This window comes from Fundulus heteroclitus, chromosome 9, assembly GCF_011125445.2.
Source record: "Fundulus heteroclitus isolate FHET01 chromosome 9, MU-UCD_Fhet_4.1, whole genome shotgun sequence".
In the NCBI taxonomy this organism is placed as follows: Eukaryota; Metazoa; Chordata; class Actinopteri; order Cyprinodontiformes; family Fundulidae; genus Fundulus; species Fundulus heteroclitus.
Genome location: NC_046369.1, coordinates 39,640,007 through 39,666,342, shown reverse-complemented (window position 1 = coordinate 39,666,342; position 26,336 = coordinate 39,640,007). Strand labels below are relative to the sequence as shown.

Genomic DNA, 26,336 nt, shown 5'->3' with positions numbered 1-26,336 from the left:
TTATTATATTATTAAAATAAAAATAACTGTCTCAATATAATAATAATTGAACTTTTTTGATCTCACAATGGAGAAATTGACTTCTGCATCCCCTTGGGGAGCAGTGGGCTGCTACTGTGCGGCGCCTGGGGAGCAATCTGGGGTTAAGGGTCTTGCTCAGGGACCCAGAGTGCAGGCAGTGGGGATCGAACTGGGTACTTGCAGCCTTCTCAGAGCGCAAGTGCGCTGCTCTAACCACTAGGCCAACACCTCCCCTCCCCCTCTAATATATGGAGAGTCGCTTCAAGTAGAATCAAATAAATAAATACTGTAATTAATAAATTAAATATATATATTCCGTCAAAAAAAACAAATGTCCCCATAAAATAAAAAATATATTTAACATGTTTTTGCTTATTTTGGTATTTATTCTTTACTTACGTCAAGATTTATTTATTTAATAATTTATTTATTTAAATATCTATTTTCTATGTATTTCATTTCATTTATAGATTTCAATATTTGTTTAATTCTTTCAAGATTTATTTATTGATTTATGTCATGATGAGATTTTTATGAAGTGACACTTTTATTCCAGCGGGTGGGGTACTTAATGAACATAACAGCCCATTAAAAGGGTCAGGTATGGCCAAGACTCCTTCTGAGGCAGCTGTGAACTACTGCAAGGGTTTCATTTGAGTACCCAGTGTTGGTTGTAATTGTGTACTGTATTTTTTGGACTATAAGGCACACTTAAAATCTTAAACTTTTTTTTTTTAAATTGATGGTTTGCCTTATAACCCGGTGCACCATATATATATATAATTACTGACTGATTTTATGTGGCACAATGTGCTAAAAAATCTGTTGAAACGTGTAAGTATAACTTTGGTAAGCAATGAAACCGCTCCGCTCAATGGAAATTCAGAGCATTACGCTACACTGTGTACACTACCTGATAGGACCACTGAGCTGTCTACAAGACTTCCTGACTTCTGATTTCTACACACTCTAGACCAGGGGTGTCAAACATACGGCCCGCGGGCCGGTTCCAGCCCGCTGAACAATGTAGTCCGGACCGCTGGCTAAATGGATTATCATTATTCAAAAAAAAATAAAAATCTTTTTTATTTTTTTTCCCCAATGTCCTGTCTGGCGATGTGGCAATACGAATTGTTGTCTTAATGCCAAAAAGAGCTCATCAGATTTGACTTTCACAAGTGGAGCAGTACTGCTTTTCCCATAGTGCTCCGCTTGATTTATGAATGTGAATAGTTTTATTATGATTCATGCGGGGAATATCTCAAATGATATGGACACTACAATGGGAAAGTAAGAGAGGAAAGGAACAACAAGAAGAAAAAAGGAAAAGGTGAAAGAGGAGATAAAAGGAAGAGAATGATAAAACAATTATTGAAAAAAACATGTACTTCGTTTATTGAAAATCTGCAGTTCCTATATTGTCCACGAGGGGCGCTGTGTTTTAATCAGTAGATGGTAGCACTGAGCTTCAGATGTGGAAAATTGATTTTAAATCATTTCTCAATTTTTATCTGTTTGATGTATTTTGTCATGCAGGACAGTGTTTTTAAGTTCCAAAAAATGTGAATAAATGTTTTTCAACTTTTTACAATCACTGTGATCAGTTCCTATGAATAATGCACAAGTAAATGTTTAACTGACTAAAAGTATTGTTGAAATTGCACATACTTTTCTTAAAAACGCTGAGGTTGTTCATAATATATTGTGTAAAAGTGAAATTCATATAATATAAAAATCAACAACAAGTCCACTTTTATTAGTTCTATTTAATCTTGCAATGAGTTTACTCGTGTGGCCCTCTTGAGATCAGATTAATCTGAAAGCGGCCGCTAAACCAAAATGAGTTTGACACCCCTGCTCTAGACCAAATACATATTCGAAATACTCAACACCTGCTTAGATACTCGCTGACTTCATCAATGTCTCTGCAGTGTTGATTAGGGATCTTTAGGGAAATAAAATTAAGAATGAGCCAGTTCAACAAAGTTTTCCTTCCTAAATAATGCCTTTAATATTTTAATTCAGTTGTATGCTACCATCTCACCCCTTTTATTAAGTCACACCTGGGGGAGTAAAACAGGAAGATGTCCAAGCTTATTTACTTTGACTCCCCATGAAGTTTCAGGGTCAACCATTAATATGCATAAAAGTGGTTTAGCCCCCGGTGTAGAATATTGAAGTCAGATGCAACAAAAGAAACAAAGAAAAGTCATAGCCAAGGACAAATGGGCTGGTTGCTCCGCACAGATGCAAGAGGAAGGAAATATTAGATTATCTGTGAATGTGAATTCTACCTCTGACATTTGATGCAGGCTGAAAACAGATCCATATTTTTGCTCGAGGGACTTATGAGACAAACAGATTAAAAGGACCATAAAAAGATTAAATCAAAATGATTCTGCTGTATCCAGTCAAGTCCACATTTACACCCATTTTCAAACAAGCCTACACAAGGTCACTTGCTTGCGGTTGTGGACACCTGTACCTTTGCAAAACAAAGATGTCAGGTGTCCAGCAAATGTGTGGGTGTTTAATGGTCTACACAAGAGTTTGAGCAGTTGCAAAGGAGTTGTTGAAATTGTTTCAAACTGAAACAATATTTATTGTGTGATGCAAATTGTCTGTATTAATTATCTATACATACCAAACAAGGGGAAAAAGCATAGAAGATAATTTTATCATACTATTTGTAAAGGGTGTAACTTTTTGTTGGAAGTTGGTGGCATCAGCCATCAGCCCCTTCCCACAGTGGGATGGGGGCTGATGCACCTCCAGTACGCCAATGGAATACTTTTTTTGTGCTAAGAATAAGAGCAAATCATAAATGTGAATGTCATATATATATTTAATGCTTCTGTATGGTTGAATTGTGTGTGTTTTAACACAATAAAAGCAAAGAATGCCTTTTACCTGGTCACTGTAATGAAGCCATGGATGCTGCTTATACCACCTGTCCTGAAAATCCAAAGTTCTGTGTGAAGGTTTTTGAGTCTCAATAACTTTGGCTGATCCTCCTCATGACTCAAGCCTCTTCCTTCCTCCTGATCTTCAACCTCAGATTCCTCAATGTTCTCAATGTTGAGAACATCCAAGTTCAGTTAATTTCCACTGATTAGTTTAATCTATTTTACATTTTTTCTGCCTGTCTGTCTCACCTGTGATTCTGATTCTATAGCTGTCCCTGAACTGGCTGAGATAAGTATTCCTGTGTCCTGCTGAATTACACATCCCAGGTATGACATGTCTTAGATATGGCTTACATAGTGTTGCTTCTTTTTCAAGTGTAATAATTAGTATGTAAATATTCTCAACCAAGAAGACTGTCCCTCCTTTACATGCATCACATCTTCCTTTTACTGTCAGCCAATGTGATCCTTTTCAACCAACCATTTTTGAGATAATTCATTTAAATGCACACACACTCCTTAGTCTTGAGCAGTATCAATGAAAACCCTTATCCACCTATCTTGTCCAGCAACAAAATATTATAACCAGACTGCATCATTCACTTCTACGACCACCAGATATTTAGACTTTGTGCCATAACATATCTGACATCCTATTGAAAGTCCGTCCGTCCGTTTTCTTCCGCTTATCCGGGGTCGGGTCGCGGGGGTAGCAGCTTCAGTAGGGAGGCCCAGACATCCCTCTCCCCAGCCACTTGGGCCAGTCGGGCGGAATCCCAAGGGGTTCCCAGGCCAGCCTGGAGACATAGTCCCTCCAGTGTGTCCTGGGTCTTCCCCTGGGCCTCCTCCCGGTGGGACGACCCAAAGCTCGTGACCATAGATGAGGGTAGGAACGTAGATTGACCGGTAAATCGAGAGCTTCGCCTTTTGGCTCAGCTCTCTCTTCACCACAATGGACTGGTACAGCGCCCGCTTCACAGCAGACGCCGCACCAATCCGCCTGTCGATCTCCCACTCCATCTTCCCCTCATTCGTGAACAAGACCCCAAGATACTTGAACTCCTCCACTAGGGGCAGTACATCCTCCCCAACCCGGAGGAGGCACTCTACCCTTTTCCGGTTCAAGACCATGGTCTCGGATTTGGAGGCACTGATTTTCATCCCGGCCGCTTCGCACTCTGCTGCGAACCGCTCCAGTGAGAGCTGTAGATCACGCCCTGTTGAAGCCAATAGGACCACGTCATCTGCGAATAGCAGAGTCGCAATCCTAGGGCCACCAAAACGGATCCCCTCAACACCTTGGCTGCGCCTAGAAATTCTGTCCATAAAAGTTATGAACAAAATCGTGACAAAGGGCAACCTTGGCGGAGTCCAACTCTCACCGGAAACGAGTCTGACTTACTGCCGGCAATGCGGACCAGACTCTGACACCGGTCATACAGCGACCTGACAGCCCTTATTAAAAGGTCCGGTACTCCATACTCCCGGAGTACCCCCCACAGGATCCCTCGGGGGACACGGTCGAATTCCTTCTCCAGGTCCACAAAACACATGTAGACTGGTTGGGCAAACTCCCACGCCCCCTCCAGGATCCTGCTGAGGGTGTGCTCCACGGCCAGGACGAAAACCACGCTGCTCTTCCTGAATCCGAGATTCGACTATCCGACGGACCCTCCTTTCCAGAACCCCTGAATACCCCTTACCAGGGAGACTTAAGAGTGTGATTCTGTTGCTTTATGTCTGTTGGTTGTGCTGTTCTTTTTGCATCTCTCTTTCCAGGTGACGGAGCAAACGGAGAAGGTTTTATCATTCTCTCCCTTTTATCTCCTCTTTCTTTCACCTCTACTCTTTTTTTTCTTTTCTTTCTCTTTCACTTTTTGTTCTTCCTTTACTCTCCCATTGTCATGTCCATATAATTTGAAATTCTCCTTGCAGGAATCATAATAAAGCTATTTACAAGCATAAATCAAGTGGAGCACTATGGCGAAAGCTGTTCGCTCCACTTGTAAAAGCAAAATCTGTCGAGCTCTATCTGGCATTGAGACATCAATTCCTATTGCCATATTGCTAGACAGGACATTGGGGAAAAAAAAAAAAAAGAGTGATTCCTCTGTAGTTTGAACACACCCTCCGGTCCCCCTTTTTAAATAGGGGGACCATCACCCCAGTCTGCCAATCCAGGGGAACTGCCCCGATGTCCACGCAATGCTGCAGAGCCGCGTTAACCAACACAGCCCCAAAACATCCAGAGCCTTAAGGTACTCAGGGAGAATCTCATCCACCCCCGGGGCCTTGCCACCAAAGAGCTTTTTAACAACCTCAGCAACCTCAGTACTGCACTGCTTCCCCCTCCTGAGACGCCGGATAGTGGACCAGAATCACTTCGAAGCCGTACGGAAGTCTTTCTCCATGGCCTCTCCAAACTTTTCCCACGCCCGAGTTTTTGCCTCGGCGACCAGCCGAGCCGCCTGCTGCTTCGACTGCCGGTACACATCAGCTGCTTCCAGAGTCCCACAGGCCAAAAAAGCCCGGTAGGGCTCCTACAGCTTGACGGCTTCCCTCACCGCTGGTGTCCACCAGCGGGTTCAAGGGTTGCCGCCACGACATGCACCAACAACCTTGCGGCCACAGATCCGACTAGCCGCCTCAACAATAGAGGCGCGGAACATGGTCCATTCAGACTCAATGTCCCCGGCCTCCCTCGGGACGTGTTCAAAGTTCTCCCGGAGGTGGGAGTTAAAGCTCTATCTCACAGGGGACTCTGCCAGACGTTTCCAGCAAACCCTCACAGTAAGTTTGTGCCTGCCCAGTCGGACCGGCTTCCTCGCCCGCTACCCTTATGCTTGAACATGGTGTTTGTGATGGACAATCCATGACGAGCACAGAAATCCAACAACAGAACACCACTCGAGTTCAGATCAGGTGGGCCGTTCCTCCCAACCACACCCCTCCAGGTCCCACTGTCATTGCCCACGTGAGCGTTGAAGTCCCCCAGCAAAATGAGGGAGTCCCCAGGAGGGGCACTCTCCAGTACCCCTTCCAAGGACTCCAAAAAGGATGGGTAATCTGAACTGCTGTTTGGCGCATAAGCGCAAACATCAGACAGAACCCGTCCCCCCACCCCTGCCTTGGGTGACCCTACTAGGGGCTTAGAGCCCCTGACAGCATAGCTCCTAGGATCATTGGGACACTCAAACCCCTCCACCACGGTAAGGTGGCAGCCCAGGGAGGAGTAAGTATTGAAAGTTATATTTTAAAACAATCTTTCACTGATTTTTACTTTCTTGTCTAAACTTTGAGTCTATCCTGGTTTAAATGGAGGTCCATATATTTCTATGTCTGTCTCACCTGTGACTCTGACTCCATAGCTGTTTCTGAATTGGCTGGCATACGTATTCCTGTGCCTTGCTAAAAACCCATACACATAGCAGACAAGTTATGATGAGTCTGAAATATAGTCTTAAATATAGCATACTCACTTCTTTGCTGTAAAATTGAGATACTGAGACAGGTTTCAATGCATTTTGTATATCAGTCAACCTGTCTCACCTGTGTTTCTGCAGCTGTCCCTGCTTCTATGCTTTAAATAATAATAATAAAAAGCACACAAAGAGGTTTACTCATTTTATTCATAAACATAAATAATGCTAATGTAACCCATTTCCAAATCACCTCTGTGTCTCTGCTCTTGTCAAGGTTTTCATTTTAGATATCATGAACCTCTGCAGTTTGATGAAAGATAAATTTGTCCATTTACAAAACCAGATAGTAATAACATAAAAATGTCACATTTTACAGTAAATATCTCATGGCTTCAAAACTTTTAAGAAAGCCGAATACCGTTAGTGACCGGTGGAATTTGACTGATACCATATCCAGCTACTCATTGTTGTCATTCCTCTGGTTACGTAGATACGTACGTAGTGGGCAGCCACCGCCAATCATATGACATCTCAAAGCGACAAATCCAATCATTTTACACCATGTGGGCGGGGAGCAGCGGGGACTTGCCAGCTATGTTTTAAAACGGGAGGGCAAAAAAGTATGTACGCTGACTGAAAACTTTTGAACTCTACAGTGAGTGCTCAGCTGCTGCCCATCCAACTACTGTCGGCAAATGTAGATGCGCGTAAAGGGGAAAAAAGGCGGATGAAAATTGGTGGGGAATGTCCCTGTCAGAGCAAAGTTGGTGGGGACGTGTCCACACCAGTCCTTCAGAAAGTTACTCCTATGCTATTTGTAACAATGGTATCAAAAGTCTTATTTTAACTTAACAGAAAAGCTGCATGTACAACTATGCAGCCCCTGCAGTGTAGTTATGTGTGGTGTCCATTACAATGGGAGGTCGTACTTCCAAAAAAGTTAAAAAACGAAACAACTGGGCTTCTGTTCCGAAGTTTGAAGACCATTCGCTTCCCATCCAAAAAGCTTTCTCAATTCAAATGTCTGGAGTAGTGTGGAGTTCCAAGCTTTATATTATTGCCCAAAAAGCCGTTGTTATGGCTTAGATAACATGCAAATTAAACCGGTCTGCCCCTTTGCAATGAGGAGTCGTTAGGGTCATCGTTGGCCTGGATTACAGGGTTTGTGTCCTCCGGGAGGTGGTACCCTACTCTGATGATCTACGAAATGTGTCAATCTGTGCCATTTAAGAAAAATGAAATAATGAAACAAAATACACAAAACGATGTTATGAATTATGCATTTTCTGATCATTTAGATAAGAATCATAGCACTAAAAATAGTGAACATGATAGAGTTAAATTTAATAACCCCTTTATCCTGGAAAGAAAACCAACACAAACACAAGTTTAGACTCTTCCATCAGAAAGAGGGCAGAGAACCGGAAACATGAGGCTTGTTCTATCACAAGCTTGAGTTCGACTGCCCTGGGCTGCTTCTGTCCCCTTGTCTTTATTGTCACACATGAAAAAAGGTTCAGGAGGATTTAGGAGTTCACAACATGGGGTTTGAAAAACAAAGAAGGGAGCAAGTTTCATTGCGAGTGATGACCAGTCACCAGCCCCATGCATAGTTGGATAAGGGAGACATTCCTTATCTGGGAAAACCATTTGCTCTCCCTTATCTAAGGTTAAAAACAACGGAACCTTCCTAAAAGCAAACTCTTAAAACAAACCAAATGCCTGTAACTTGATAAAAATAAAATTATTACATTTACATTTTTCTAACAGAACATGTTTACAAGGTGGTATTCTTTAACTCAAGATATCTATAAGAAGCTATGTAAGAAGACTCAAAGAAATTTTACCTCCAAAAAAATTAAGTGCAGTTAAAGTCAGTGTGTTTTTTGGAAACTGTGTCTCCAAGTAGCATAGTATGTCTACTTCTAAAAGAAAACCTGGGGAATCCTTAGCTGAATTTCATGGAATTACTTTCTGCTCAATCTTTCATGTTAAGTTGTTGGCAAACAAAGACAGACTTCTCAGAAAACAAATACCACCTTTATTCCTTAGTCTTGCTTCGCTGTTGTGGAAATCTCAGCTTTGCTATGTCTAGGTCCACCTTTTTCATTTCATTTCTTACAGTGAACATTCTGCTATTCTTCATTTTGAACTACATAGTTTATGAGTTTATGGGCCTATGGAAAGTTCTTTGTGTTTTAAAGTATGCACCACTTCAATATTAATCACCTTTCAGATAGTTTTCACTTGTGATGACAGTATGCACTCATTGACTAATAGAATTCCTAATGAGTTTTTGCCAAACCATCACATATATTAGCAATTCAGTTAAATCAGTTAAACCTGTCAGCGTTAATCAAGCCAGGACTCAGTTCACCTGCCATCCTCCCTATTTAAGCTTCTTTCAGTCAGCTCTTCTCCGTTGGATTGTCTGCCTACCCCTGATCATTACTGCTCACCTCATCCTTACCTTGTCCTGCCTGAGCTCACTTCATCTAATTGCAGTTCTTCCCTCATCTGCCTGCCAGAGTTCCCTTCGTCTACGCCTGCCTGCTCACCTGCAAGTACTCTCTCTGCTTTGTTGCTGGTTCGGCTGCTTCTCCAGTGCTCCAAGTACTCTGTTTGCTGTGCTGCTGGTTCTGCTGCTACTCCAGTGTTTCAAGTAATCTCTCTGCTGCGCAGCGAGCTCCAGCACTAACCTACCTGCTCTGAGATTGTTGGTCTCATCCTCCAAACCTTCTCTTCAATAAAATCCTTAAACCGTATCTCTGTGTGTGGTTGTGTCCGGGTTCGTTCACAAAGTATGACAGGAACATCTTTTACCCAAGATGGAAAAACTGCAGGAGCATTAGTGAGCCAAGATGTCATAATCAAATAGTCGGGACACCTCAAAAGTGTCTTAAAGCTTCTATATCGTGCTTTTTTTTTAAGCCTTTCAAAGTCAGCTCTGTAAAATTATTTTGTCCCAGTTTTGTTTTTTCTTCGTGTTTACAGCCTGATGGCTTTTCACAGGTAACGGTAAATATTAAAAATGTAGTTATTGTGAGCTGCTAATGGCATGCACACAAAAAAGCATGTGAGCTGCTAATGGCATGCACACAAAAAAGCATGTGAGCTGCTAATGGCATGCACACAAAAAAGTTTGCGCCCACTGTTCCACTCATTTTATACACACAAATTGCTTTGCTCCTGTTATGAAGATCGGCTTTGTACATGCTAATTAATTTGCACATATTTTAATACATGCAAACCTTTTGAAGATCAAGCCCAAACTGTTACACTTCTAATGGGTGTGGGAATGCCACAAAATATTGTCTGAAGCCATTTGGGGTATAATCTGTTTAGTGTGCCACATCTTAATTTTTAGATACCTGTACCCTGATGGTATATGAACTGTTCCACAAAAATTTAATGACGCTGGATGGTTATACAATAACCCATCCATTGTGTCCTGAGCTATCTACCTGCCTTATGTTCTCTGATGGAGGATCTCCTTGTCTAAAAATTGCTACTGTATTTCCTGTTTGACTTCACTTCTTTCCCTATGGTGTCACAATGTATTTTCCATTCATACAGATGGCAGAAGGGAGATACACGTGGGAATGACAGAAAGGAGGTTGAATTGGAGATGTACCTGTACCAACACTTCTTGTCAAGTCACAATTAAAAGACTCAACGAAGAATGTTTCAGACTAAGGACCAGAGTGCGATTTGCTGGGGGGGATGGGGGGGATTTCCCCCCCCCCCCCTCTGGTTGTGATGTCCCCCCCTCTGGTCATTCATGTTTTAATAAGTAATATTATCAGGAGTTAAAGTTCTCTGTCGCTGCGACAGATTTCCGTCATTTGGAAAATGAGCGCAAAATGTTTCTGTGTAGACTTTTTATTCAAGATTTTAAACAGAAGCTCCGCTCAACCAATGAAATCTGGCAGAGCCGGGACATTAGCCAATCAGAAAGAGAGTAGGGCGGGTCTTTGCAACGCGGAGGTCTCCCATCTGAGTTATATCGGTGTTTAATCATTTTAACTTTTGGAAGAACATCTCAAACTGACCACAGATGCTATGAATGAGAGTAGCGATGGTCAAAGATTTTCTTTGGATTTCTGTGAACCACCAGGTCAGAAAGTTCAGTGAATAGAACAGCTGACAACAACTTCCCTCGGTAAGTATGTCTGTTGCTGCTCCTGCAGCTAATTAATGAATTATTTCCACCTGTGGCCATGTCGCCTGTCAGTGTTTATTCCCTCGCTTCCAGTTATTTAGCTGATAAACGCAGCGACTAACCAGGGATCTCCTCATGATTCACTGTTATGTTTTATTTAAAACTGAAAGAGTAACGCTCTAGCTCAGCTAATTTAGCATGACACACTTTTCTGTAACAAAGAAGGCAGAGCTGCTGTCAGTCAGTATGCAGCAGCCTCCACCTCATGAGCAGCTGAACCAGGACACTCATTAAATAAAATTACAAGGATTTTGATGCATACAGATTATTAAGGAAACTACATCAAAAATAAACAAATAAACTGCAGCTACAACATGGACTGGAGAACGGGTTCTAACTGTGTGAGACCAGAGAAAGGCGATTCTCTGAGTTTTTGTAGTTATTTGTTTTTTTTCCACAGAGTGGAGCGTGATGTGAAGCGAGTCGCACCAGAAACATGTTAAATAGACTCCTGTGAATCTATGGACTCATTTTACTCCAACCCAAAACACCTGCCAGACAGACAAGCTAAATCAGCCAAGATTACCTTAAACAATATTTAACTTAGCAGAAGTTTAATAACATTTTTTAATGTTCTTTGAAAGCAAGTTACGTTTTTTTTTCTGATAAACTTTAAGCAATTTTATTAAACTTTTTAAAAATGGAACCTCCCATCCATGGATTTTCTATACCTGCTTTTCCGTACAGGTGTTACGTCATGCCGTATCTGATGGGGAAATGCGGCTTGATGTAACACAGGGTCGTGGAGGGGCTGGTGACTCTCCAGCAGTCAATGAGCGAGAGGTGGGGACACAGAGTCCATCCTGGACATGTCACTGGGCTAAAATATAACCGTTTTTGTAAACTTAAAAAAAAGTTAATGCCTTTTTATAAACTCATGATTTGTGATAATAAATTGGTGAGCAATAACGGGCAAAGCAGAGACTGATTGTTGTAATGTGCGATCTGTGTCGTGTTGGTTTTGGGTCCCTCTTTGTCCATGGCTGTTGTTGGCCTTGTATAATCATAGGATTGATTTATATTGAATGTGACAGTGGAGTTAATGTACAAGTGTGAAGAAGATGATGTAATGAGGCAAGCTGCTGTCTTTTGAATTAGCTGCAGTTTATGGAGGGTTTTCCAGGGGACAAGGAGGGAAGGGTTTTGAAATTGTAAAGGGGAAAGGTGAGTGGACAGTGGACCAGTTTGGCAAAAGTGTGAAGGAAGAACTTGCTTGATGCTGTAAATATGAAAGTTAACCAGGTGATGTTATGGATGTGGAAAGTGAAGAAGATTATGGAGAGGGCTGTCCAGGATTGTTTTGCAAATCGCACACTGCTAAGGACTGAGATCTGTAAACTCAAGGTTCAAGTAGATTTATTAACTTTCAGTAAAGAAAGTTTCCAAGGCAAAGATGGGAAAGTCAATAAATTAACTGGCCTGCCTTCTTACTGTAAATTGATTATTGTATTCTATTTTATATCCCCATTCCTTATTGTTAATTCATGTTTGTCAACTGTTCAGCAGTATTTACAGACCTTAATGGGTTTGAAAATGAATTTGCCACTTTTTTTCCTAGCTCATTGTTTTTATCCATCAACATTTCAACTACACAATGAATGTTATGTATTTGCAGCTGTGTAATATCATAAGGTGACCAAGCAGAGATCAGGTGACACATAGTCTTCCCATGTGTTACAGAAAGAAATTTCAAAAGCTGCACTAGTATTATTGACTGCTTAAAAGACAACTTATATTGTTTAATAAAGATCTTAAGGTAATTAAAATTTTGCAGAGCAAAGGTTTATTTCTATTAGGTTTTAAGATAAAGATAAACATTGAACTTTTGCCCAAAAGAAAAGAAAACATTTTTTTACCAATGGGATGCAGATATTTGTTGATAGTCCATAGGTTCCAAAATAACAATTTTGTTAGACAATGTTGTCAAGAGCCCTTGTGGAAGATCCAAAGAGCCACTTGGTTCTGGAAGCCTAGGTTGCAGACCCATGTGTTAAACAAAGAACAATGCATGCAAGCGGGCACAAGCAGTCGTATAGTCGATTTGGGGTGACCCCCCCCACCTTTGGTCAGTGTTGGATGTGAGTGTTATGTGGGAATGTGTGTACAGCGTCTTTTTTTTTTTTTTTTTTCTCTGTGTGTGGTGAGTGGGGCACAAGGGAGGGATGGGGTGAATGAGTTTTTTTTTTTTTTTTTCCAGGTATGGGTGTGGTCCGCTCCCTCTCCCAAGAACATCTCAAGTCTCCGCCAGGTGCGGAGCCCATCCCCCCACGTCCTGCCCTCCTCCACTTCGTTGGCGGGCGCCTTGGCCCCCTGGCGCATTGGTTGGCTTCGGGCTTGGGGCGGGTTCCCGGGCGTGCGCCGGCCCACTCCCGGCGGCCTCTTCGCGGGGCCTGGCCCCCCGGGGGGCGGCCGGGGCCCTCGTCGCGGGGGCGGGGCGCCCCTGGGGCCCCTGGGGCCTCTGGCCCTCAGGGCCCATGGCCGGGACCACTTCAGCGGGGCTAGCTGCCGGCGGAGCCCACGGGCTCGTCTCCGCGGCTCTTGAGGGCGTCGGCATTGCGGTGGCTGGGGGATTTCCTCGGGGTCGTCTCTGCTCCTTCCTTGGGGGGGGGGGGGGTTGCAGATATCCTGTGTCGGCCCCTCCTGGGCGACCTGCTTTAGGGACCCCTTTGGGAGTCCGGGGTTACGGGTCCCCTGAAGCCTGCCTCTGTGCTCGGGGAAGGTGGGTCTTCGGTTCTCCACAATCACTATCAAGCTATTTCTGGATAATCTTCACCTAAACTAGTGCACTTTCACATCTCCCACAGGTGCTGGGTCCCAGGTATTAAGTGTTCACTTATATAAAGTAATCTTATAATTTATTTATTTATTTATTTATGTTTTTTCACTTTCTTTTTTCAAATATCACATTACACATGTCAGCTTACATAATAATATATATGATTTAGCAATGGCATCTAGGTGTTATTCGAGTGTATCTGTTGCTTTATGTCTGTTGGTTGTGCTGTTCTTTTTGTGTCTCTTTCCAGGTGATGGAGCAGACAAAGAAGGTTTTATCATTCTCTCCCTTTTATCTCCTCTTTCTTTCACCTCTACTCTTTTTTTTCTTTTTTTTTCACTTTTTGTTCTTCCTTTACTCTCCCATTGTCATGTCCATATAATTTGAAATTCTCCTTGCAGGAATCATAATAAAGCTATTTACAAGCATAAATCAAGTGGAGCACTATGGCGAAAGCTGTTTGCTCCACTTGTAAAAGCAAAATCTGTCGAGCTCTATCTGGCATTGAGATATCAATTCCTATTGCCATATTGCTAGACAGGACACTGGGGGGAAAAAAAAGAAAAAAAAAAACAAAGAAAAAAAAAACAAAGAACATTGCATTTATCAGAAGCTTTTAGAAAAGGTGTTGAATTAAAAAAAATAAAATAAAAATCAATACTCAAGTTACATAACGTTACCTTCCTGACATTTTTTTCCAGTTTTATTTTGCCTAAATCTGCCTAACTTATTGCCGTATTATTTTGTGTGTTTTATGAAAAACAAACTGACTTAGATTATTATTTTCGGAATGGAACAATAAGTAATCTTACTAAGCATAGAAATGAAATTGAAAAATAAGGAAGTGTATTGCAGTTAGTGAAGAATTAAACAGCCAATGTACATAAAGTACATCTTGCTCCATCACCTGAAGATCATCAAAGACCTTTTCGCTCTCTACTAGGCATGATAAATCTGCATGTAATCTTGCATGTGAGACGAGACTTATCAGAGGTTGTGGCATGTTCAGTTGGACAGTTTTTGGTATTTATCTGTCAGAGTGATCCTCAATGACAGACAAAATAGCTGTTCCCTTGGGATTTTTTTCCTGGACATCACACTCGTGCTGTTGTTGGATAAACCTCATGGCAAAAACACCAATCCTGTCCCTTCTGAGGGACAGGAATGGTGAGCTGTGGAGTGGATTTTGATGTCTTCTTTTTAGTCATTGATATTTTGCTCAGCCAGTAGTGCATACATCAGTGCAGTTACACGGGCGCATGCTTACCCCAGTACTGGTATACAGGTGCAGTAGGCCATTAGCACTATACCATTCTCTTTGATAATCACCCAGGGTTGTATGGGTGTGGCATTAATGGTCTGATAGTGATTCACCTGAAGTGAAAGAATGTGATTTATTATTGAAATAGAACCGGAAAATACTTATTAAGACGAGTGTGAGACACTAACAATCACACACACACACACACACACACACACACACACACACACACACTGCACTGTTGCAACAGTCAGATCCTAGCTTACCCCTTTGCAATGCTAACAGCTACATGGTGTTAGCTTCACTTACATAAATTAAGCATAAAAATCAGCAGAACACAACTTACCTTTGCTTTCAATAGGAACATTTTCCTGTTCTCCAGATGCCATATTTTTGTGTAAATGACCCAGTCAGCCATGAAATATCGATAGGCATCTGTGCTTTTGAAAGCTTTCAGATTTTCTCTGGGGTATGAAGACCGGTTGTGTATAAGATCAGACCTCTCAACTTTTATCAAAAGTTAAGAGTGAGATTATGCTATGTTTGGGGGCGGGGCTAACTGGACCCTGGAAGAGCCCTTGGAGTCAACTCCATATCATTTTTATCCCACCAGACATTGAAGTAAACATGTATTACTTAAAAAGAGGAAGAGACATATTAATACTTTATTGTTCAGTTAGTGGATTAAAACATAAAAAACACACAATTGTTCAAATAATACTGAATAAAATAAAGTAGTTTTAAGTTATTGACTGAATTATTACACTGTTAAACATTCATCTATGGCATCTATGGGTTGTTTATCATTGTAAATCTATAACCTGATTGGTGAATCAGGCTAAGTTTCATCAAGCCTTTATGGTCAACAATTTCCCCTCAGCAGCAACACTGAAGCACACAGAGGTTCCCGCTGCGTCTTTACGCACGATCCAGCTGCTGATGTCTCCCTCCTTTCAGCTCAATGCTTTCAGACTGTTACAGTTTATAACCATTATCACCTTTCACAGCAACAGGTTTCTCAGTCAGTCGCCGCGCTGATCAGACGAATCTCTATTGCTCTCGTCAGTGCGCTCTGGGCAGTGAGGTTGGCGGATTTTACCCCCGTTGTTGCGCTGCGTGCGACGGATAAACAGTGGGGAAAATGCATAATTACTGTAAAGGGCTCCTATAAAGGGAACAGGGGAACTGACAAGTCTGAGATGAAGCCCCTGATGTTACAAGTTCTTTAAAATGACCCTTAAAAGTGCGCACCTGAATTAAAGCGCGAGGCAGCAGCCCACCGAAGCTGATTCTATGTTGTTAAAAACGAAAGAGCATGAAACACAGCTAGTAACTCTCCTATTGACTTTAACTGGCACACTTTGCTACCGATGTGAGGACATTAAACGTAGTGATTCACGTTTTGAATGGTGAACGGTGATAAAAGCACCTGCTCCGAGGGAAAGGAGGGGGGTGGAGGAGCAAGCGCTGAGGCACAGAAATACGGTGCATGTAGTTAAAAAATGCAGAATTAATAAAAACAAAACTTATAAACAGACTAAGTGTTTTTTTTAAACTGCATCTGGTTAGCAGAACTGTTTTATTATCCAGCGTGCAGCCATGACTGGTTCTGAATGAACCGGTCATCTGGCAGCAGCTCTCCCCCCGCCCCCTCCCCTCCTGTGTACGCGGTACAGGACCTTACCGGCTCACTTTCACCACTGTTAAGACTAAAATTATTCATAACTCTGATCACTCTTCCTGCTGCTCTGTTAAAAAAGAACTGCAGCAGGAATTACTGATGGCCACAAGCTGTGAAAAAAGCCGAAACAGCTCAGCAGAAGGCGGAGTTTTGTCGTCCGCAGCCCAGATGGGCTTTGTGATTTTTATGCGTGAGAAATTCCATGTTTGCGTGTGAAATGTCATGTGTTGCGTGTGAGCATGTTAAGTCAGTGAAATGCGTGTGTCACACGGTCAATGCGTGAGAGTTGAGAGCCCTGATAAGATATACAAGTCGTGGAAGGAAAAATCTGAAAGCCTGTCAATTGATGAAATGTGTTGAATGGTGTCTGCAGGGACTTCGTACAGATCGCATCCAATAACAGTGATTTTCTGGTTGTATTGTTTAAGTTCACGGGGAATTAATTGAGAACGATCCATTCTTGTCAGAGAGGAAGTCACCCTTCTCAAACGCCTGAATAACCTATATTTGTACATTTAAATTATCCATTATCAGAGTTTGAAATGAATTTAAATATCATGAAACGTAAGAATTTACTTTATTTTGAAAAACCAACACTACATGCTCCTTCTTGTCTGGCTGCCAAGCTAGCTAGCACAGCTACTACATGGTTCACTGTTCTCAGGAGGGAAGATATCTAGAGACAACGGACCAGTGTTGCCCATTTAAAGGTATACTATGCAACCGGGGTTGATTTTCCAGTGAGGCTCCCCCCAGAGGGCGAAAGTAAAAGTGCACTGTCGTAAAGATGCTCAGCTGTTCTGGTTTCTCCGTCAACCCAGGCGCGGTTGTTTTGAGCTTAGCAGACAGGCGAACGCAACGAAAAGTGGAAAAAACGGCAGTACAAACAATGACTAACAGTGAAGGTATGAACATCAAGCTTCCCGCAGCGCCAAGCCGCCGCCTCGCCAAGCCGCCGCCTCGCCAAGCCGCCGCCTCGCCAAGCCGCCGCCTCGCCTCGCCAAGCCGCGGCCGGCGCCGCCTCGCCAGTTTTATTATTATTATTATTTTTTTTTATGTTGGCGAGACGCTACCGCCACCGCCTCGCCAAGCCGCGGCCAATGCCGCTTCGCCGCCGCCGCCGCGGTGGCGTCTCGCCAACATAAAAAATATAAATAAATAAATAAATAATAATAATAATAATAATAATAATAATAATAATAATAAAACTCGATATGCTTGCATGTTTATTTGACGTTAACACGCGGTTCTTTGTTGTTGCTTTCGCGCGTGCATATAGTGAATGGCAGGGCAAAAACACATGGAGTTCTCGCCGTAAAGCAAGACTTCTGTGGGTGCGAGCCGTGAGCTCTTGCAATTGCAAGTGCGGTATTTCCCCCACACACACCCAGTGCGGCCGAGAAAACCTTTGTTCGACCTGAAATGACTCATTTAATCATCCAAAAGGGTATGGAACACATTAATTAACTGAAAAATGTTGCATAGTATGCCTTTAAGGTGTTTGTTGATACATTTAGCGATTTTTCAGACCCCTCTAGTGCCTTTTTTCAAAAAGCGGTGGGGGCATTGGTAGAGTCACGGGTCTTTATGGGGGTTTCCAACTGTCCTGTATTAGGCTGGACGCCCTGTATTTTAGACCAAATTGAAGTGTCCTATATGGGAAATTCTTTTTCCGATATTTTGACAGCAAACTTGTATATGTGAATACTAGGTGCACCTTTGCGTCTCTGGATTAAGTTAATCGTTCATTGTTCTGGCTATCCACATACACAGGAAGGTCCAGGCTGAACTGTGCGGAATTTTCCACAAATTGGAATGCATGAAGGAAAGGTGTGCAGTAACATTTATGCATGGTTTTAAACATCAGATTTTTTTGTTCTCCTTATTGCCAATTTTTAGTGTAAACCCTAGCACACTCTTTCGTACATGAGGCTCCAGTTCAGTTTGGATGCCTTTTATTATTAATGAATAAAATTATGATTTGTAAAAATCTTTGTTTTTAAATTTTATCAGGTTACCACAATCCAATGTTGACATTTCTGGATCTGAAAAATGTAGGTGTAACAAAAACTCAAAACCACCCTGTATAGGGGCCATCACATTGTCACAGTGCTTTATGTGTTTAAGTATCTACATATAAATGAAGAAGACCTATAGAGTTGATGTATGAGATTTCAGTATTTACAGAATCTGAATTGCACATTGGCAGCCAATAACAGCAGACATACACACATATACTGTGTGTATGTCTATAGATGACTTTTTTAGAGTTAGATTTAGACAGGCTTTATTGTCATTCAACTGCACATTCATAATGTACATTTGAGCGAAATTTGGTGGCACAGCTTAGAGTCAAAATATCAGAAAAAAGAGAAACCTAAATATAAGTATTAATAACCAGACGTAGGGGAAGGAGCAAACAACAGTTTGTTAGGAACTGGGGTGGGTAGAGGTGGCATTTCCGGATGCAAGGGCAGGTTATGGAGAAAGGCAAGCTCACGGGGTTAACAGCAGGAGATGAGGGTGGTGGACGGTGTGGTTCAGTTGTTGGGAGGTTGGTGTGGAGCTGGATCCTGGAGAGAAAGCGCACAGGTAAGGTTGCTGTACAAAATCTCAAAGTGGAATAAATGATTGGTTTCTCCAGAAAGGACACTGGCCAACTACCAACTAAGCAGTGACCATCTGGCAGCAAGCACACAGGAGGCCAGGTTCTAAATACTGCTCTAGATGAAGATAGGTCTCAGGTGTGTGCAGCTAGCTCATCCCAAGCCACACCTATACCAGAGAGAGAGAGAGAGCACACCTAAAAACACCCACACAGTCTCAAATACCACAGTACCTTCCCTCTAAACAACGCCTCCAGGCGTCTTTCCAGGCTTATCAGGAACTCACAGTAGAAGTCATCCAATAACTGTGGACTCAGAATGAGACGATGAGAAATCCAGGATCACTCCTCCGGACCGTACCTGTCCCAGTCCACAAGATACTAAAAAAACACATCCCGACGCCTCACATCCAAGATGTGGTACAATGAAGGCAGGATGGCCATCAATGGTCAGGGTGGGAGGAGAGTTCACACTTCTTGAACTCGACAAAGATGAGCTCGGACAGAAGGCACTGCGATGTTCTGCTCCTGGGTGGGGAACAGAGGATGCTGAAAACCATTAGCTGCCAGGAATGGGGACATACCTGTGGCCGAGCTGACAAGGGAGTTGTGGGCATATTCGATTCAAGGCGATAGTATGCTCTATGAAGAGGGATGTCTGGCCGACACACTGGAGAGCTGCCTCCAAGTCCTGATTGGCCCGCTCTGTCTGGCCATTGGATTAAGGGTAGTATCCGGATGTTTAGCTTGAGGTAGCGCCAATAGCCCTGCAAAAGGCCCGCCACACTTGAGAGGTAAATTGGGGGCCTCGGTCAGAAACTGTCCATTGGGATACGGTGAATCCTAAAAATCAAGAGCATTGGGTAGCTTAGGAAGAGGGATGAAAAGAACAGATTTTGAGAAACGGTCAATAATAGTGAGGATGACAGAGTTACCTCTAGATGGTGGTAGACCAATGACGAAATCCACAGCTATGTGTGACCATTGGTGGCTGGGGACAGGCAGAGGCTGTAACAGACCTGCTGGTGGGTGATGAGAAGCATTACTACGGGCACAGACAGAGGAGGCTGCCACAAACTCCCTAGTGTCCCATGTTATGCCCGGCCACCAGAAGCTCTGCTGGAGGAACTGAAGAGTATGCTGAAAACCAGGATGGCAGGTGAGTGTAGAGGCATGTCCCCGCTCCAACACTTGGGAGTGAACCGTTTCAGGGACAAACAGGTGATCAGCCAGGCCACCACCAGGATTAGGCTGGGTCTTTTGAGCTGCTTGTACCACAGACTCAATTTCCCACTGTGCTGCACCCACAAAACAGGAGGGCAGGATGGGCACTGACTCAGATGAAGCTCAACCTGGGGAAAACTGGTGAGAGAGCGCATCTGTTTTGAAGTTGCGGGCACCTGGGCGGTATGAGAATGGCTTAAAGCGGCTAAGGAATAGGGACCAGCGAGCTTGACGAGAATTTAGGCGTGTAGCAGAATTGAGATGCGCCACACAATGGCATTTTGGTAGAAGTGAGTTTGGTTAGAGGTGTAGCTATTTTGCTATAGTTTCGGATGAACCTGTGATAAAAATTGGCAAAACCAAAAAAAAAAAAAAAACCTGCAGTTGTTTGTGAGAGGTGGGGAAAGGCCACTCTGCCAGAGCTCTTATCGTGACTGGATCTGGTTGAAGCTGACCATTGGTAACAATGTAACCCAGGAAACTGAAAGATGGCTGGTAAAATTCACATTTCTCCGGCTTCACATATAACTTGCTCTCCAGGAGGCGCAGCCACACCAGGCAGACATGCTGGATTCAATTCAATTCAATTTTATTTTTATAGCGCCACTTCATGAAACATGTCATCTCGAGGCACTTTCCAAAGTCAAAATCAATCATATTATACAGATTGGTCAAAAATGTCCTATATAAGGGAACTGGTTGATTGCTTCAAAGTCCAGACAAGCAGCATTCACTCCTGGAGAAGCGTAGAGCTACAGGGAGAGTCGTCTGCATTGTCCATGGCTTTGCAGCAATCCCTCATACTGAGCAAGCATGAAGCGACGGTGGAAAGAAAAACTTCCCATTAACGGGAAGGAAAAACCTCCAGCAGAACCGGGCTCAGTATGAACGGTCATCTGCCTCGACCGACTGGGGGTTAGAAAAGACAGAGCAGAGACACAACAAGACAGACAAACAAGCACAGAAGCACACATTGATCCAGTAATCTGTTCTACATTAGATGATAATAGCGGGTGAGCTGTCTTCTCTGGTTGATGTCTCATATAACAGAACGCCAGACCAGATGTACCTACTATAAAGAAAAAAAAGAGAGAACAAAAATTTACAAGCAGAAATAATGACAAGCAATGCATAATTGAAGAACAGTAGAACTCGATAGACTGATAAAAATAGATCCTGATGTCTTCCAGTAGCCTAAGCCCATAGAAGCACATCCCCATAGGTAGGTCAGGGCAACATAAGCCACTCTAGTTATAAGCTTTGTCAGGAAAAGTTTTAAGATTAGTCTTAAAAGTGTCTGCCTCACAGACCAAAACTGGGAGTTGGTTCCACAGGAGAGGAGCCTGATAGCTAAAGGATCTGCCTCCCATTCTACTTTTAGAGACTCTGGGAACCACCAGCAGACCTGCACTCTGAGAGCGAAGTGCTCTGTTAGGAACATATGGGGTAATCAGAGCTCTGATATATGATGGAGCTTGATTATTAAGGGCTTTATACGTTAGAAGAAGAATTTTAAATTGTATTCTTGGATGTGCTCCTCTAATGAGCGGGAAAAGTTTAGGATGTCATCCAGGTACACAAAGACATTAAACACATTAGGAGGAGCATGTGGGAGTGGGGCAGTAGGGAACTGGAGGTGGGTAAGGCTGCCTGGAGACAGTAGGAGCGACAGTGTACACTCCAACTGATGATGGAAGAAGTCTGACAATCTATATGGGGGTTATGGAGTTTTAACCAAGGGAGGCCTAAAACAACTGGAGACACGGGAGAGGGTAGAACATCTAACTGAATCTTCTCTCGGTGGTTACCAGAAATCACTAGAGAAACAGGTTCAGTGCTCTCTCTTTTTCTTCATAGTAGGTACACCTGGTCTGGCGTTCTGTTAACTGTGACATCATCCAGAGAAGACGGCTCACCCGCTACTACCATCTAATGTAGAACAGATTACTAGATCAATGTGTGCTTCTGTGCTTTTTTGTCTCTCTTGTTGTGTCTCTGCTCTGTCTTCTGTAACCCCAGTCGGTCGAGGCAGATGACCGTTCATACTGAGCCCGGTTCTGCCGGAGGTTTTTCTTCCCGTTAATGGGGAGTTTTTCTTCCCACTGTCGCTTCATGCTTGCTCAGTATGAGGGATTGCAGCAAAGCCATGTACAATGCAGACGACTCTCCCTGTGGCTCTATGGTTCCCCAGGAGTGAATGCTGCTTGTCGGGACTTTGATGCAATCAACTGGTTTCCTTATATAGGACATTTTTGACCAATCTGTATAATCTGACCCAATCTGTATAATATGATTGAACTTGATTTTGTAAAGTGCCTTGAGATGACATGTTTCATGATTTGGCGCTATATAAATAAAATTGAATTGAATTGAAAAAAGTTCAGTGAGTTACTCTGGTTATAAGTCTGCCATCTAGCGCGTTTGCCCTCAGGGTTTTGGCAAGAGTCTTGAGGGATTTGCAATGGATTCACTAGCTCAATGTCAATAAAATTGTCATCTGCTCCTGAATCCACTAGAGCTTGACAGGTTAGTGTAACCTCTGCACAGGTAAGAGAGGCAGACACACTTACTTGAGGGGGAGAGCTGGATTGAAATGTGGTCTTGCTCACCAGGGTGCTCTCCCCTACTTGTGAGCCCGGTGTCTGGGGGCAGGAAGCAATAAAATGGCCCTTCTGGTCACAGTAGAGGCAGAGTTTAGCTTGTGTCCGCCGTTGGTGTTCTCCAGGGGTTAAACGAGCCCACCCAACCTGCATGGGCTTCTCCCCTGAGCCAGAGGGAAGTCTAATGGGACTCGGGAGGCTGACACGTGAACTCAAATGAGACTGAGTTTGGGAAGGGGGGAGGGGGAAACTGGCACTAGCTCGGGCCTTGCCTGTCCTTTCCCTACTCCTCTCCTTCAGACGGTTGTCAATTCTGATAGCCAGTGAGATTAACTCATCTAATGAGTTTGGCTCCTCACGAGAAATTAACTCATCCTTAATTACGTCAGAGAGCCTGTTATGCCATCACACCATGGCTAAATTGTGTGAACTGTGACATGGGGAAGGATTAAAATTGGGTTGTGAGAAAGGAACAACGGTTCCCTTTTCACTGCCTTCCTTGGGTGATCAAAGTGGACAGAATTCACACGAGGCACGGATAGGTTGGACAGAGAGACCCAAAGGGGAAGGTTAAATGGTTTATTGGGAAATGTTGTTGTCATGATGCAGCCTGAAGGTTGCATTCTGAACACTTCCTCGTTCCTTCCTCAGTGCAGCCCTGATTGGGAACACCTGACAGGACTGCAATCAGCCACGGACTCGCTCCACCTGCTCTCACCACTATAAAGACTCACCTTCAGTTTGTCCTGGTTGCCGATTCGTCTCAGTCTCCTGAACACCATGCCTGTCTCGTTCATGCTCGTCTCCTGGTTCTGTTCCTGTCTGCTCCGGTCTGTTCTCGCCTGCCAGTTTCCTGTACCCCTGCAACCTCCGTCTTGTAAATGACTTTGGCTTCATCATCCACTACCTGATGTCTCAATAAACCTTGGAAACCAGCTCTGTGTGTGTGTGTGCTGTGTCCGGGTTCATCCAAGACAAAATCATGACAGTTGTGTGATATGTTACACATGGTTGCTTTAAAACAAAGGGCTAACGCAATAGCTCATTGCTAGCATTCGGTACCATGTCATTGTCGAGTGTGTTTTTATGGTTATAACAAAGGTTATCTCCACAAGGGTTTCATACATTGATGGGACATTAATGTTTACATTATCCGGCCCACTCATTATGACTAAAATAAAACCGAAGCTTTTATTTGTTAGCGCCGAATGTCCGCTAGCTAAAATGCTAGCGGACGGTTTTCTACAAAAGCCCGTTCCAAGCATAAACCTTGTTTGTTCTGCTCCGCCATCATTCGATAGAGCTATGAGCCTTATTCCCGCATTAATATTGAATATTAATGTCGGTTTAAAGGCAATTTTGATAACTTTAGGCTTTAACCGATTTAGCGATCGATCGCTACTGCGACCCCTAGCACCCGGAGGCAGAATTGCATTAATAAGATCGGCCATTCATAAGGTTTAAATGATTTTACTGAGCAAATCACTCTTTAGAATGTTATTTACTCAAAATAATGTTCTGGTTAACTTGGGATTTGCACTGTGAATGTGTTGAAAACATGCCAAATGTTGTTCTGAATTAGTGAAGGTAATTTAACCTCAATTCACATTCTTTAAAATGAACTTTGGTTCTTTAACTTAAACATAATATTATTTCATCAAATAATGTTTTGCTTAATGTTATGTGAGTTTGCTGTTAAAAGATCGTTGCTGTTAAAAGTTTGCTGTTAAAAGATCGTTAGTGGTCAAATTCATCCCTTTCAACCAATGTCTTGATATCAGCTTAAGAGCTGATCATCACCAGACAATACTTAACAGACAGAGAGTTATTCGTGAAACATTAAATAACTTTAAACAGTGTATAATTGCACAACAGAGCCAATTAACAAAAACTGCTCGTAAAACCCACTTTAAGCGGCTGGGATATGGAAATCAATGGAAAAGCTAGCAACAGTAGAGGTCCCCTGACAAAAGGATAACAACTGTTTCTCGGCCTCCTGATCCTAACTAGGATGGTCAAAAACCTGGCATAGCTCAGAGGTAAAAGCTTCATAGGACTGAAGGACCTCTGACCTTCCCTCCCACAAAGCAGTAGCCCACTGACCCGCCTTCCCTCTAAGTAAATGAATAACATAAGCTATATGAGAGTGATCAGAAGGATAGCTGGATGGTTACTGATCTAAAACCAGAGAACACTAAAAGAGAACGGCCACAGGAACCCATAGACCAGTTCATTGTTATTGTTTTGATCCGGGTTTTTCGCACATGCGCGCCGGACTGGTTGGCAAAAGACGAACACAATGGCGGACGCGAACAGAGAAACTGACGAGTTCTCCACGTATTTTTCTTCTTTAGATAACGCATCACAAGATCGTTTTAAGAGTAAGTTGATGGTTGATGGTATCAGATTGCCAGATCCACACAGCAAAAGCCTGAAGGGATGGAGCGAGTCTGTGAAATGCTGGCCAAGGGTTCCGTAACGCGACATATACAGCTGCCTTATAAACACGCAGGCCAGTACAGACGAGAGAGCACGAAAGCCATTAAACCACTGGACGGCTACAATTATTTCATATCAGGAAAAAGGCTCCAGCAACGCCCGCGACGCCATGAGGGATTAAGCGGGTCAGAAAATGGATGGATGGATGGATGTTGTTCACACATGTTTGTGTAACAGAGGAAAGCGGAGTCGCACACAGACCGCGTCTCAGCAGAGGAAGACCCGCCCGGTAGGTTGTTCACTACGGATTATTTTGGTGTTTTTGTCTTGTTAAAATGGGTGGGGGTGTCGGCGACATTGCAGTGTAAACACAGAAGTACTAGCGCCCGTGAACGGGGGCGTAATAGCAGCAGCAGCAGCTGCTGTAGCCGCTGCTAGCAGTGGCTTCTCCGGCCCGTGTAGTGTTTACGCAGCAGCCGCTGCCTGCTCTGCCGCCGTTGTCTGAAGCAGCAGCAGCTGCTGCTGCTTCAGACAACGGCTGCTGCAGCTACCGCTTCTCCGGCCGTGTAGCGATCGCCACCTCCCCACAGCCGCTATTTAAGTAGAACAATGACTAGAGCAGAATTAAGTTGTATTTACCAGAGATGAAGTGTAGACTGCAAATTCTGTCGTGTTATGATGGCTCCCCCAGTCCATTGGGAGTGTCTGCCTGCGCTCTTTTCATTGAAAATATCCATTTCTTTCTTCGTCCTTCCTCCTTCGGTAAACGACAGAAACGTACATCCAACGATTTGGAATGCCTCTCTGTGCAACCAGGAGCACAACAAGTCGTAGGCATTGCTTAGATTCCAAAAATAAACAAACTAAAAGTACGCTCTAAATCACCCGTTTTGTCATGTAGTAGACGAGAGCAGCTCTGTTTTTTGCCAACCACAGTGCCCGAATGTAGCGCTGACGTCACGCATGACCTACCCTATAGGGTCAATGACAAATAAGCCTTTAAAAAGTATATATTTTTAAAAATCTGTAAAAATGGACAGAATACATTTATTTTAAGTTGGAAGAGTGTGTTTAAATAAGTCTTAATGGTTGCACAACATTTACAAGTTTTAAAGACATACTATGCAACATTTTTCAGTTAATTAATGTGTTCCATACCGTTTTGGATGATTAAATGAG

At 43.2% G+C, this 26,336-nt stretch overlaps 1 protein-coding gene across 3 annotated transcripts in view; it reads left to right on the top strand.

The window, feature by feature from the left end:
- LOC118564218 overlaps positions 1–23,638 on the top strand; it is a 41,397-nt gene extending 17,759 nt beyond the window's left edge. Inside the window, exon 17 of one of the 3 annotated variants that reach the window (XM_036141632.1) lies at positions 23,370–23,638. In XM_036141632.1, the coding sequence (XP_035997525.1) occupies positions 23,370–23,394 (25 nt within the window). In that variant the 3' untranslated portion in view covers positions 23,395–23,638. Of the gene's footprint in view, positions 1–8,877; positions 9,094–23,369 lie in introns of those variants that run through there. The other 2 variants (XM_036141630.1, XM_036141634.1) reach the window with 2 other exon arrangements.
- The last annotated feature ends 2,698 nt before the right edge of the window (positions 23,639–26,336 follow it).